The 16,211-nt window shown below is 34.9% G+C and overlaps 1 protein-coding gene across 2 annotated transcripts; it reads left to right on the top strand.

Moving 5' to 3' along the window:
• The first annotated feature begins 941 nt into the window (after positions 1-941).
• LOC149163495 (uncharacterized) lies at positions 942-1,996 on the top strand. 2 transcript variants are annotated; one of them, XM_089430756.1, is made up of 2 exons: positions 942-1,482; positions 1,628-1,996. In XM_089430756.1, exons 1-2 carry the CDS (start codon positions 1,108-1,110, stop codon positions 1,895-1,897), a joined length of 645 nt encoding a protein of 214 aa, XP_089286882.1. In that variant the 5' UTR covers positions 942-1,107; the 3' UTR covers positions 1,898-1,996. The 2 variants fall into 2 exon arrangements, with proteins under 2 accessions (XP_089286882.1, XP_089286881.1); XM_089430755.1 differs by having other exon boundaries at positions 945-1,482; positions 1,622-1,996.
• Positions 1,997-16,211: the final 14,215 nt, after the last annotated feature.

Genomic DNA, 16,211 nt, shown 5'->3' with positions numbered 1-16,211 from the left:
ATTAGGTTTTTTGTTGCAGAGCTCTCCTCAGTTGCCCAGAGTCTTGTTGATGCCAAATTTTAAAAAAGAAAGTAATCCTGCTAATATCTATGGATTTTGGTGTGACATTAGATCTGACATATTATTTAAGCGACACCTAAATTTGTAGAGAACCACAAATCCACAAATCTAAAAAAACATAAGACCTTATTATGAAAAATTAGCTTTCAATTTTTTTTTTTAAATTGGTGCCAAAATAAATCTCTATTAACGAACCTTGTTAATGTACATAGAAAACCTCCATTATATAGCAATGGAGGAGGCCTATTGTTGATTAAAGATAACTACTACAATTATGTACATACAAATCTTTATGTGAACTTACAACTCACTTTACTTAATTCATAGAAAAATACAACTCACTTTACTTAATTCATAGAAAAATGAGTTATTGGAAAAACCAACTCTAACTTAGTGGACAGATTACTTAATTCATAGAAAAATGAGTTATTGGAAAAACCAACTCTAACTTCGTGGACAGAAAGAAGAAGGAAAAAGCCATTACTCAACGAGAAAAAACGGTGCAACTCCACTTCCAAATCTGTTTATCGCTGAACCATTTGAATATCCAAATCTATTTTGAAATACCGAATAATATTAATATTCAATTGAAAATTGTTGTCAGTCGACAAATATCAAAACGACAATGTTGTCTGCTTAGTTTGAAATAGTTGAATGATATTAATTTCGAATAAAAAGGCGGTGGATTGGAGTGAGACAGCGTAAGAAACGTGTACTGACCCCAACTTGCTAAAGTTTTCCTACTTTAAATTTCGTACGCGTGAAGATTTTTTCTTTTATAAGTGGGGACAGATTGCAATGTAGTGTGGAAAAAACAGCGTAGGAGGAAGATGCCACAAAACGACTCTTAGATCGATGCTCACCAGAAACCCACACCGACGTTTCTGTGGAGAACCCAACATACTAATTGCTTTATCGGAGGAATTGACCCTCTCTCACCAAGTAAATAGGCTCGGCTTCATTTCGCAGAGATTCTTGTATCCTTCATATACTATTTTTTTAAGGTTTTGGAGGCACTTCAATGAGGATCTGAAGCTGAGATCTCATATGATGGAGAAGGAAGTAAACTCTTATTCGGTTTTTGACATTGGCACAGCAGCAGAATCATTGAAGACTTCTTCTTCAGAGAACGTCCATAACTCCCATGGAATGAAAAAGGGAAGAAGGCTTACCACGGAACAAACGAGGGCGTTGGAGAAGAGTTTCGAGTTGGGAAAGATACTGGAAGCCGGGAGGAAAGAGGAGCTGGCAGGGGCTCTGGGACTGCACCCAAGGCAAATCTCCATCTGGTTCCAGAACAGAAGAGCCAAATGGAAAAGCGCGCAGCTAGAGAAAGACTTTTGTGTTCTCAAACAAAACTATGGATTCCTCAAGGATCATTATCATATTCTGCTGGAAGAGAACAAAAGAATCCAATCTGAGGTCAGAAAATTAATTAATTCAAATTCAGCTTTCATTTTCTTCTTCTTGTGATCTTTCTTTTGAAATAGAATTTGTTATCAGAAATGGCATATACTACTTACATGACCCTTTTTCCTCCATTGGCACCCTGATTGATTAGATCCAGAGATCGAGCAGCATTTTAAAGAATGTTGAGAATAAAAAAGACAAGGAAGTCATTGGAGATAGACAAATTGATTTTAATATCGTTCAAGACAAGAAAGAGGAATGCTATGGTGTTCGTAACACAAAGGATAATATTCGACAGAAGGCAAGCATGGAAGAAAGTTGCAGCCAAGATGTGTTGTTGGCATTACAAGAAGAAGATTGTTATTACAACATGGGTGATATAAGTGGTAATATGTCGGTCGAAAGTTGGACTCCGAGTTTCCACTAGAATGAATTTGTATATGTGTATATTCTGAGGTTTAACTGTTCCTTGATATTTGTTCAAGCCTTGATATGGAATTAGAGTTGTGTTATTATTTCTCTTAAACTTAAACTGAGTTAAAACTCAAAAGTACATTTTTGTCGAGATATTAATTTTACTGTTTGCTAGATATTATATTTATTTCTATTTTATTTCTATTTTCTGCTGATGTCATAATCAATTTAGACTTACTTCACTTTTATATAACTATTTTAAATATTCAAAAAATAATAATTTTTACTCCATTATGTCTCTTCATTGCCCTACTCTAAGTAAAACTCCTTGAGAACAACAAAATTCAAGAAACACCGAGAAAGCTGTATTATTTTTATTTTTAAATTTACATTGGCCCAGCACACCCCATTGAAGGACCACCTGCGCTGACCTCCAGAAACTTAAGAATTCGTTAATTTATGCGTTTCGCAACCCATCTGGCGCTGACGGCATAGAAGCCCACAGCACGAAGTCGTTTGAAACACGAGCACGAGCGGGCTCCACGAAGTCGTTTGAAAACTCAACGAAATCATTTTTAAGGTTCAGTATTTGCATGTTATACTGATAGCAATTATGCAGGCGTCTAGTTGATCAAAAAACATCCGAGGGTATGTTTTTTATTTTGGAATTAATCTGATTTTATGAGCTTTCAAGTAGTCAATTGTTTTAACATATTTTGTATAGGCAAAATATGTAGCTGCAAATTCAAAAGCATGTCAAGTAGTGTGGTTGAAAAGATTATTGAAAAATATTTCAAATATCTATAAAGAAACAACTTTAAAAACATGTCAAGGAGTGTGGTTGAAAAAATTATTAAAAGATATTTCAAAAACATGTCATGGAGTGTGGTTGAAAAAATTATTAAAAGATATTTCAAATATTCATAAAGAAACAACTCTCATTTACTATGATCACTGAGAAAAAAAGATGTTCTATTAATTAAATGGCTCTGCAAAAAAATTTACCTAATTGGTTTTCAGATCTCAATTGATTTTTCAGATCTCCACAATAACGAAAAAAAAATACACATCTTTAAATCATCTTGGCAATGAGTTTGCTCAGACTGTCAGGCAAAGACCATAGTTACCAAGTTCGAATTCGAATTCGAATTCGAATTCGATTCGGTACGGAAAAAATTCGGTTACTTAAAATTTAATACGGGAAAAATTCGGCAGTACAGTATATTTGTTATTCCAATATTTTAAATAATTTAAATATACAATTATAACTTTGAAAACAACAAAAACTCTTTTAAAACAGTTTCAATTATAAATATTGCAGATAAAATTATATAGTTTTATATTTAAAATAGCAAGTAAAATAGTAAGTTTTAAGAATTTTTGTATTGATTCATTCACCCACTTGCACCACAAATTATGACATTAATATAAAGTGAATTTTCAAGAAATAATATATTACAATGAATCACATAAATTCCACATTATTAAGTATTTTATGGTCACAATGAAATGGTATATTAAGTGTGTACAAATAGTGTTTAAAAATATACTCTTATATTATCATTATTTATTTTTCAAACCAAACTCACGTCTAATTTATAAAGTATAGTAACAAAGTCTATTATTTAGTATAATACAAAATGTTAATCTGTATAATTGAATACTTAATACTTACTCAAAATAATAAAAAATGTTAATATGTATACTTTAATACTTACTCAAAATCTTAATTAAGAAAATCCACTTTAAAAGAAATTCCATTTACTAATATAATTGAGATAGTATTTCTGCTTTTTACTAATATAATTCATGCAATATTTCTATTTTTAAAATATATTTGTTTAAATTTAATAAACTTACAAATTTCCAAATTATATATATCATATATATTTTTTGCTTTACTCTATAAACACATAATTATCTTAAAAATTATAGTTTTTTACATATTTCATTAAAAACTTACTAAATTTACAATAAATTTCTTATTACAAAAACTTGTTAAATTTACTGTAAATTTCTTATTGCATAAATTGACAAGTAACCTTATCATTTATTAACCATATTCTCATGCTATTTCCTAAATTTAAAAAAAAGTTTTGAACTGTAAATTGAAAACTAGAGTCTGGATTAGAAAGGTACAATAACATTGGCTCATTAAACCAAAATTGCATGTAAAAAGTTCTTTGGATAAGGCCATTCACGAAATTATGAAAGTGCCGTCTAAGAATCAGTCTAAGAATATAATAGCAATGTCAACGGTGACTTTCCCACTCTCGTCAGTCTGAAGTCTTTTCTGATCCCTCTCGCTCGATGATGTCGAATTCGAGGATGTGACACAAATAATGACTCTCTTCGCCGGGGTGTTAGCGGGTTAGGTAGTTGTAACGTTTTTGATATTCGGTGGAAGGCAGACTGAAACTCTGCCCCAACCAAGTGAAACCAAGGCCCTGATCTATGGAGGTGTTAACCCTCGGAGGACGGCTAAGAATGTCCCTTATGAAAAGGAGCGGACCGATGGTTTTTCAAGCAAGAGGCGTGGATTATTAATCTGTGAACGTAATATTCAGTGAAGCGAATCGAACCCGAATTAATTCGTAAATCGAATCGAACCAACGAATTTTCGAATTTTTTTCGGCAGTACGGCCGAATTTGGTAACTATGGCAAAGACCACAGCGCATGGCAAATGAGGCTTTACAAAGGAAATCCTTTTTCAAGGGAGTAGCTGCTTCAGACCAAGCATCTTAGGGGATTCTGACATGCAGGCCACTGCCACGAACTCAAGGTGCCACTACTGCTCCGATCTCTGGTGTTGCGGTCTCATGGATTAAAACTAACACAGGTGGGCCTCCGACTCGACCTCCACATCACAACATAGTCCTCTCACACTGCAATGGAAGCTTTCCACATGGCTTTGTGATACACGCATTCCTTTAAAAGAAGAAAAACAAACATAGCCAGCACAATCGTCGCATCTGTTTTCCTCACATCCACAACTAGCCACAGATGTACAAAAGTTGGAAGAGACTCGTCGCAGCTACTCTTTTCGGCTTCCTGCGACGACGACGCGATTACTCTTTAGCTCCAAACCGACGATGTAGCATTTCTCAACTCAGCGTACATGCCTTTCCTTCGTGCAACTCCGATACCATGATAAAATACAATGTTCTATTAATTAAATGGCTCTCCAGGTGAAATACCTGGAGAGTGTACACACACTCATGTAATACACGCTATGTTTCTATGTGGAGAACAACCTAGTACATATAGAATTTCATACAATGAGGTGGTTTGAACCACTCCATGAATATTAGGATTTGAGATCTAAAGTTAGAATCTCAATCCTATCATCACTATAACAGCGTTCTAGGTTTAGCTTTCTCCATTATCTCCAACAATAAAAACTCAACAATTTATTTATCAAAAACTCATGTCTTTCATTCAAAAAACAAGCACATTTTTTCGTTTCGTTCGTGACCTTGTCATTTGAATCTCAAAGAAATGACATGCAAGAGAAGTCTGTATGTAAGATTGAAGTGTGAGTCTACACAAAAGTGTCCGTGTCTGTTTGAAGGACTGTCTCGACCGATAACTGATATCGTTTGAGTGAGTGGAATTCTACGTGAAAGCGTGGAGGTTGAGCAAATAGTGGAGTAGTTGTGTGATATCACTGTGAACTTGAATATGAGTGGATAATGTGAAGGTGAATTTGTATGGAGTTGAAACAATGTGAGAACTTAAATCTTATCATAATTTTCGAACCAACATGTGTGGTTCATCAAGTTGAAGAACTAGACCATGGCTCAGGATAAATATAGAGACAAGATCATCCAACGGTTATATTTGACCAGGAACGACTACATTTGACTAGGAAACAATTATAATAGACGGGCATCTTTAAGTCGATTGTAGATTCTCTGAATATTCGAGAATCAGACGGACATGGGCGCGGTCAATTCTTTGACCACGCCCATGTCCGTCCGATTCCCGAATATTCAAAGAATCTGCAATCGACTTAAGCTCAGGGATAATAGACTCAATAACCAAACGGGGCTTACATTTACTTAACATTTTCACGAACTTATTAGATGAGATTCATAGGGGGTGTAGGCTGAAATGGTTCGAAGCATGCTAAAAACTAAGTCTCTTGAAAATGAATTCTATGATGAAGTAGTGCAAACAACAATTTTCACTCTCAATAGATGTCCTACAATAATAGTTTTAAATTTGACCCCAAAAGAAGCTAAGTTAGGATACAAACCAAGTGTTGCACATAAGAAACTATCTGGTTGAACACCATATCCACATCTCTCTAAGGAATATATGAGAAAATCGGATGATAAAAGTTGAAGTGTATACTTATTGGGTACATACTAAAACAAAAAGCTACAAGTTATCTACTCAAGGAAAATAAATCATAATAAGACAAGATGTTGTCTTTGATGAGCAAGGAATTTATCATCCATAATATGTACATATAAAATCAAGTAAGAATGAGGTAGAAATTGACAATGGATCTAGTGTTAAGGAAGATGAAGTTAAGAAGTTTCCTAAATGGCTAACCAAAAGTAATTTTGAAATTTATGTGTTGGATAGAAAATTTGAAAAAAGAATTACTAAATCAAATTTTTTTTTACTAATTTCAAATTTATGCATAAAATAATAAAGGCATGTGGTCTAGATAATTGTGCATATGAATTAAAGAAGAAAGAAGAGATCTTTGATTCTGTAGCGGGCCTTTCAAATTTAGAAAATAGAATCAAAATAAAAACATACCTTAAAATATTTGAACCTGAAACATAGATAAATAATAAAATATTTATTTAGTAAGGTTCGAATCATATGGACCTCAAGAGATAACCACTTTGATGTTTGATGACTTAATAATTATATGTGTGAGTTGTTGTGTCTTCCTCTCATGGTTGGAAGATTCATGATGTCTTTGCTTTTCCCTAACCTGATTTAGAGATTTGAGTTAATTGTTCTTTTAAATGAGTTGGTTAATGTGGTGCTCGAGACGTGGAACTATAACTAAAAATTATTGACGCCAATATATATTTAAGTATGGATTCATGAGAGAAAATGTTGTGTTGATGGAGTTTTCCTCAATCACCATCATTATCATTATCAACCAAACCAAAGTTATCCTCAATCTGAGGCTTACTTTTCTTTGTTGAATGCTCGATAAGCATTTCCAAATCAACAAAAATATCCTAAACCCGGATGTCCTTTCACCTGTTATGCCTAGCTTGAGATATTTCCCTTTCCATTTAATTTTCACTTTGGACTAATGGTTATGATTAGGTTAACCAACTTCCTATTTTTCTGGAGGTTTAAGGTAAGGGCTATGGTCTGATAGGTCTAGTTCGTCAACGTCCTAAAATTTTAGTTTCACATTGACATGATGGTATTCAATATTCCTGGCCATACTCTTTGTCACATGAATAGGTATATTTTCCAGGTTTTCAACCTTTTCTCCATTGAAAAAATTAAACTTCTCAGCCTAGAATGAATCATTAGCGTCATCGTTATTCAGAATGTGAGAATCAGACGGAGTTGGACTGGTTAGTGGAGAAATATGAGAAACCCTAGGTGCACGATCTGGTTGTTTGAAAGCATAATGTTTTTCATAAGCATAATGTTTTTCATAATCATTGTGAAGGACAAATAATCCAAACATTATTAGTTTTTTCCAACTGATTCTTTATGAAAATGTAGACGAGACGATGATGGAAAAGAGATCTCTCAAGTTTTTTATGATTGGAATGATATTCCTTGGCCAATTTGGTGAGGCTTTTATGTAACTAATACGAGAGATTAAGCTTATAACCTAAGAAAATCATTAGCCGAAGAATGTGGTATGTAAGCACCAATATATATCACCCTTCACACATTATGAAATGATGAAAAAAATATAATAAATCTTGCCATCTAGGTCCGAGAAAAGTAATCGAAATATTTTTGAAATTATATGCACAATTCTTGTTTTCCTGGAATTTCCTCCATGGTGAAATTCCATGGTATATGATGCACAAGATAGTTCATCAACTTGTTCCCAACCTATGTGGAGAGATGAGTGACATCGACTATGAAATCAACATCAACTGAAATGTCCACATGGCTAACATTTTCCCTTCTTCAATTAAAACTATAGGCGAATACCTTTACTATTGCATCATTAAAACCCCAAAAGAGTTGAACAAAATCCCACAATCCAACCTACTGAGAAAAAGCTAAATATTCAACATATGTTTCAATAATATTTCTCCCAATGAACTAGGTCCTAATCACAAAGTGCAAAGCTAAAATCTTGGTAAAAGTTTAGTTGGAAATCAATTTGAAAGGAGTTAAGATAAGCTAAATGTAGGTTTGAAACCCTAACGACTTGTAAAGTGGCATGTAAAGGCCTAAATAGGAAAATGGGACACAGAGAATGTCTAGACAAAACTCTATGGTATGGATCAGATGACTAGTGCACGGGGTACAAAGTGTATCAACTAGTAATGATCGCAACCAGAGAGTTATGACCTAAAAACTCAAGTAATTATAATGATTAACAATTTAAACATGTGAACTTTGTTTAAGTTTTTGAATTAAGGCTTATGTGATCCATAACAGCTTTATGAGAATAGTCTTCAGAGAAAATCACATAAAAATTCATATTTTCGATGCATTTGGAACCAACGAGTGTGGTTCATCTTCAAGACGAGTTGAAAACATGTGTCAAGAACCATGGTTGAAAACTCGAGTACATTGTGCCATGTCACCCAAAAACAAATATATTGCATTCAACACAAATCCCATCGGATCTTCTTACCACCACCAAATATCATTTCACTACATGATACATAAATAACTTTCAATACCAAAGTGAAACCGCACACACAACTATAGGTCATTTTATTAAAGTCAATGTAGATTAAACCATAACAGTGAATGCAATGTTAATCCAAAGTCCATAAATGGTAAGGGATACAATAAGGTCATGGAATGATGACATTTTTCATAGAGGGATATGAACCATTTCAATAACATGTATACCTATGTTATGACAAGGTTTGTGAGATACAAAACATTCATAATCCATGGACCCATATAATACATAAGGATTATGGCTCACACAGAAATTCATACAAAAGTCAAAGTAAGGAAATGAATTATGGCTCATACATTGGCTAGGTTGAATAGTCTTATGGCCTCTTGAAGTGGCTCAAAGAAATGGCCAGGAATCATAGTCAATATAGTTCAAGATGATTTTTCCAGATCCTTAGAGATTGTGAACACACCAATTACGAAATGAAAAGAAATTCATATCACAATCTAGAACCATACATGTACCTCAAAATCATTATCATCATTTCAGTTCAAAATTAGTTTTGAAAATAAAACACCAACAAGAAAATATAAAAACTAGCAAGAGAATAGAAATAAGGGTCCCATTTCATTTGCTAAATGAAGGGGAGTTTATTGGGTGGCCAACAATTTGTGTGTCGTTGGACAAACCAATTATCTCTGTCAAAAATTGTATTAAGTAATATGAATAAAAATCATATGTTGTATAAGAAGCAAATGCTAAACAAATTGAAAATTGATTACTTCATTTCTACTTAAATGTAATTAATGTTAGATTGTTCAAAGATACATGTCCATAAATTAAAACAATATATAAAAAAATTACATAGAATCCATATGTACTTTTAGAGAACAAATAATCAACATATTCAAAGAATGAAATAATTAACTCGGCAGGTGATCTAATAGTGACTTCAATATCATAAGCATTGCCTTTGATTCTAGTCAGACATTCATAGCCTTGATAGGGGTTCCATTTAACATGAATTAGATGCTCAAATCCCATCATACTAGTTATAAATTCATGGTTAAGTATCATAATTATTTTCTACTAGGGAAGTAGACTCAGAAGACCCCTAAAGGTGTCGGATGATATGTAGATTCTGAAACATTTGCACATAAATTTATTCAAATATTAATTTGGAATCCCATATGTCATTGACAGAGTCATTTCTACCAATAAACATCTATAGCCTCGATGGGGACATCTCTTAAACCTATTTTACCTGAGTTATTTTATTCAAGAAAGAAAAAATAAGGAGGGTTTAAAACCATTAGTAATTATTGTTAATATCAATTGAGATTGTCTAGAAAATGGGGATGTAGGTCTAATATATCCTCAAGGGAAAGGATGGAATAAAAAATTTACCATCACTAACCTTGCATCGATTACACTAATTATTAAAATTATGTTGGTTTTGCAATGAGTTATCTTGATAAAGTTGCAATTTAAATAGGAATTGTTTTTGTGGTGATGATTAAATTCTCATATGGCTTGAACTCAAAATTGTTTCCTTTATCATTTGATACTAAAACAAGAATATGAAAGAGTTAAGGAAATAATAAATAACATGTAGCTGCCTCCTCCCAAATTTACCCACTTTCATCGGTCTGCCTACGGAAAACATGATATGAGTGTCCCTATGATAAGACTTAAACTCCTTAAGTAAATGGAGTCGTCAACTTAAGACCTTACTAACTTCCATCAGATGTTATAGGACCTACAGGAGCTACCCAACACCTCCAAGTGTCCAACCCTGGAGCTAAATATTTTTTTCACTATCCTAGAGCCTTAGTCGCTCCCTTGACAAGGCCTCCAAGCAAATGTAAGCCTCCAATCACTCCCATAATCCTACTTCCCAACGACGGTGGGATTTTCTAGTTAGTTATGTGCTAGCGAGCCTGAATTTTGGGCTACCCTTTCAGGACTAGGACTCAAGCCTCTGCCCAGAACATTGTGAAAATTCTAGAAATGATAAATGCCATGGAAATAAAGCTTCTAAACCAAAAACTTGAACAAGTAATTAAGCTTATCCCTCCCATCTAGGACAAACATTCCATCAAACACATAGTAAACATGCAATGTACAACTCATGAATGTATATATGAACATAGGGATATTAAAATTATATGGGGTTTAATACGAAGCACCAATCCTTTCTAATAATAATTTTCATAACACCAATTAGGTCATGATTTTATTAACTAGACATTCATTGATTAAAATGTGATAGGAGTCATACTTAGATATTTCATATAACATAGATAACAACGATAGAAAACCATTAAACCCACATAATATGAAGTATAATCACTCATAAAATACAAGATGAACTTAACTCTTATTAACCATATTTAAAAACCAGCCAAGTGAGGGACTTCTATGTACTGCCAAACCATAGATTGGTATGAACCAAATATTTCTTTCGGCCAATCACTCATGTTCAATATTCCAAGCATGAATGTGAGATCTCATGGGATAAACCAATCTATAAAAAACCAAGGGAATCCAGAGGTTAAACCACCTCCATCATCACCATACCATGATTTGACATAAACCAGTCTCGAGATCACAAAAACAAACCAAACTTAGATGCCTAAAAATTTCTTCACCAATACCTTGTGGAATTTTCCTGTCTCTATCTTTAGGCTTTACCGTGTATCCTTCCATTACTGGTCAATGGATTCCTAGGCCCTCGGGAATTTTTCTAAGACGACCTCACCCGAATCTAAAATCTTCTTGAAATCCCAATCTCAACCAAAAAACAATCCCATCACACCATGGCTATTTGGAAATGGCAAGGCAAGGCTTGTTTGATCCAACCTTTCCTTTCTTCATCCTTACTTTCCTTTACTTTCCTTGTCCTTCCTTTTCTTTATTTCTTTCCCTCTCGTCTTAGTGGTCCTCTCTTCTCTGAGGCTAATTCCAAAACTGAACTGGAAAAAGGCCCCAAATTGATGCTATGATGTCTTTTTATTATTGATGCCTCTAATTTAATCATTTTCGTTATTTTTTCTTCAATTTCCTCCTCACATGAAACCTGTGACCTTTCACCTCCCTTTTCTCCCATTTTCCATTATTTTCATAAATAAAATGCCAATAATGTCGTTTTTCCTTTTCAAAGCCTTTTCCATTTCCTTTGCCAATTTACCCTTAGCCATAATACATATAAAGTGATGCCCACTAGGATACTTCACCCAACATTCATCTTGGAATAAGTGTCACATGGACTTGTTCTTATTTTTCCTTTATTAAATTTATTACATGAACATTTAACTTGAGGCTGCTACAGACCCCTCTTCGTTAGGAGAACACCATATCCAGTGTTCTATGACACCTACGACTAGCAAAATGTTTGAAAACCAGAACATACTACCTATGGAGGTTTATAACCTAGCTCGTTGCAATATTTTCAATGAACAACCTACTCAAAAGCAAAACCATCATGACAAACATGACAATATAACAACCATACCCCTTATTTGAGATTTATAACACAACTAATTGTGGTATTTACAATACCAACCATGAATAAATATGTACAAATACCAAAAACGCATTTTCCTCTTCCAACAAACAATGAAGGATACATAAACTACATCTGATCAACCATCTCCCATGTAGTTTCATTGGGCCCAAAGTGCTTCAATTGCACTTTAATTTGCTCGATTTCCTTGTTCTAGAGCATGAGTTGTTTCCAGCGCAATATGCACCGCAGTTTCGGTTGGAATTTTCGTTCTGGTTACACCTGCAATATAGACCAATCAATAACATGATCAACATCCTATACATATCTTTTATGCAATGAAACATGGAAAATGTCATGGAATTTCACTATCAGGGGCAATTCAAGCCTGTAGGCCACTAGTCTAATCCTCTTAAGGTTCTCGAAAGGCCTGCAATACCGTGGTGCCAACTTGGCACATGATCAAATCCTCAAAGAGCTCTTCTTGGGCTTGATGCACAAATACATGTGCTCCCCAATCTAAACTTCTTAAATGTCCTGTGTTGGTCTTCATAACTCTTCAGTCTGTCCTATGCTTCCATTAGATTCTTCTTTATATCTTGCATTTCATGTTCCATTTATGCCAACATATTCGGTCTAGTAAGTACTATATTCACTAGATCACTCCAGCTGATGGGAGTATTACAACTCCACCCAAATAATGCCTCAAACAATCTCATCCTTAGTGACTCCTGATAACCATTGTTGTAAGAAAACTCAACCAATGGAAGGTACCCATCCCATCTTCTTTGTTGGTGCATGAAATGCATCCTCACCATATCCTCTAGAATCTTGTTGACCATATCTGTATTTCCAGGTTTTTGCGGATGATAAGTTGTACCGAAGGCCAGCTTTGTCCCCAAACCTGCAAACAACTCCTTTCAAAACTTGGAAGTGAACTTAGCATCCCTGTTTGACACAATATTCTTCGAAACACCATGCAACCTCAATGTCTCCCTCGTGAGGACCCGTGCCACCTCACTAGCTAAATAAGTAGTCTTCACTAGAATGAAGTGAGCTACATTTCTTAACCTATTGACCAAAACCATGATAGAATCATGATGCTTCGATGTCCTCGAAATACCTGTAACGAAATCCATGAAAATGACCTCCCATTTCCATTCCAGAATCGAAATAGGCTAAATCAACCCACCTTGATGCTTACACTCTACTTTCACCTACTCACAGTCTAAAAATCTAGCCACAAACTCTACCACTTCCTCCTTCTCATTCGGCTAATAGTATAATTTCTTCACTGCTGTCAATGTCTTTTGATATCCTGGGTGACCTAAATATAGCTTGACATGAAACTTACCGAAGATGATATTATTGATCCCACTATCATCTAACACATAAATCCTATCCCTGAATCTCACCAAACCATCTGTAGTGAGATGATATTACACATCTTGATCACCTGTACCCTATTTTAACCTGTGCCTAAGCTCCCTATACCTTCCAATCTACTGTCCTACCTATAAGATCTGATCTTGTAAATACGTCCCATATGAGCGCACCGCTGCAACATAGTTCATATGCACTCTCCTATTGAGATCATCTATAGCACTATTCGCCTTTCCCTTAATTCATATGATCTCAAAGTCAAACTAACTGAGTGTGGCCAGCCACCTAGCCCACTTGGAATTTAGGTTCAGTTGGTCAAACAAATATCTCAGCCCACTGTGGTAACTCATCAATACAAACATCCTTCCAAGAAGATAATTCCTTCACATCTTCAACTAATGAATAATAACTGCTAACTCAAGATCATGAGTCACATAGTTATGCATGTGCTCATTCATTTTCCTCGATGCATAGAACACCACATGTTGCTCCTGCATGAAGAATCCACCAAGTCCTCTTTTGGAAGCATATGTACACACCAAAAACTCTTTATATGGATCTACAATCTTAAGAACTAGAGCAGTAGTCAACAACTGCTTCAACAACTCAAAACTGGTTGCACATTCCTCTGTCCATTCAAATTTCTTACCTTTTCTTTGCAATGATGTAATAGGATATGCAATGTGTGATAATTTCCTAATGAACCTCTTATAAACCTATTAACCCCATGAATGATATGACCTCATCCACATTATTAGTAGATTCCCACTCCATGATAGCCATTATCTTTTCTAGATCCACTGCTATGCCTTCCTTGGAAACAACATGTCCCAAGTATTGTACCTTTGTGTGAAAGAAACTACCCTTGCTAATCTTGACATACATCTGATGCTCTCTTACCAGTATCAACACTATTTCTAAATATTGTAGATGCTCTTCCTCATTCTTAGAATATATCATCAATGAACACAATAAAAAACATGTTGAGATAAGGACGCAATACACTATTCATCAAGCACATAGAAGTTGTTGGAGCATTAGTTAGACCAAAAGGAACCACAATAACTCATAATGTCCATACATGGTCCTGAAGGCATTCTTGTAGATGTCCTCTTCTTTGATGTGTACCTCATGTATCCTGATCTTAGATCAATCCTTGAGAACATTGCTTCTCCCTCCCACTGATCAAACATGTCATCAATCCTTGACAACGGATAACTGTTTTTAATCATCACCTTGTTCAACTTCTTGTAATCAATTCACAACCTAAGACTACCATCCTTCTTCTTTATGAACAGTACGAGTGCAACCCAAGGTGATACACTTGGCCTAATATATCCCTTATCAAGCATTTCCTTCAACTAAAAATTCAACTATACTAACTCTGATGTGCTCATCCTGTAAGGTGCCATTGATGTTGGTGGTACATCTGGCACCAACTCAATAGAAAATTCCACCTCCTTGTGAGGAGGCAACTTTATAATTTCAGCTGGAAACAGATCCTGAAACTTCTATAATACAGGGTACCTCTTGAAGGTTTCTGCATCCTCAACATCCTTACCCTTGTCACTAGAAATATGAATTTCAAACATTAGAGACCCTTTCTTGCAATTGCGCTTAGCTTGCATAGATGTGAACATCCGAAATGATGTAGGATTCTTCTTTCCCTACAATATTATCTTTTCTCCATTATCATTTAGACACTCAATAGACTTGTCATAACAATCTGCACTGGTCCTGTGAAGATACAACCAATCCATACCCAAAATCATACTATATGATCCTAATGGAAGTACATTCAGATGTGTTATTGTAGGCATACCATTCATCTCAAATGCATAATATCTTACCCAATGATGAACGTTTTTCTTTATACCTGTGCCAAATTCACTAACCAAGATTTTGCATGCACTTTTTTTTTCAAGCCACACTTATCCACCAGGTTAGGATTAACATGACTATAATTAAATTCACAATCACGCAAAGTAGAAACAACTTGACCATAGAGCTTACCTTCCATCCCAATAATGGATGCCTAGTGATTTGCATGTTTCTTGTCCACAACTGCATAAATATGAGGAATGTTATGACTAACATCCCCAACTATTTGTGCCTCCTGAGCACTGTATATATGAGGTCTGCCACCTTGCTACAATGGAAAATCCTTCTTGTGATTATATTTTCCACATATCCAACATTGCAATGGTCCCCTACCATTACCTTTGTTCTTCTACTCTCCAGGTTGTGACCCTTATTCCCTCTCAACTGCATGGACTTTCTTGTAAGGAGCAACATTTTCTTTCTCACCTATATTCTGAGGTCTTCCCCATTTCAGTGGCCATTTCCCTTTAAATTTTTCATTCCCCTTAAATTCATGCTTAGGCTCAACTTTGAATTCTGACTTCTCATAAAAATGTTTCAATTTCTATATGGCCTTTTCCAACGATCTAGGCTCATCAAACTCAATCCAGTCTCTATATGCTACTAGAAACCCACTGATGAACCTCTCAATCTTAGCCTTCTCGTCCTTTAGGTAAGGCACATACCTCAACAACTACAGGAACCTACTAGTATACTAATCATCTTTCATAGAACTCATCTATAGCTCATAAAAGTCCTTAGCTTTG

Source organism: Pinus tabuliformis, chromosome 5_1, assembly GCF_031772625.1.
Source record: "Pinus tabuliformis cultivar Carrire ecotype Pingquan chromosome 5_1, CPIR1, whole genome shotgun sequence".
Classification (NCBI taxonomy): domain Eukaryota; kingdom Viridiplantae; phylum Streptophyta; class Pinopsida; order Pinales; family Pinaceae; genus Pinus; species Pinus tabuliformis.
The sequence above is the reverse complement of the archived record's forward strand: the minus strand, read 5'-3'. Positions and strand labels throughout refer to the sequence as shown.

Bases quoted from the DNA above. Each gene is read 5' to 3' on its own strand.
- LOC149163495 (XM_089430755.1), top strand. From the start codon at position 1,108: ATGATGGAGAAGGAAGTAAACTCTTATTCGGTTTTTGACATTGGCACA. The intron at 1,483-1,621 runs GTCAGAAAATTA...CTGATTGATTAG, and splicing joins ACAAAAGAATCCAATCTGAG to ATCCAGAGATCGAGCAGCAT.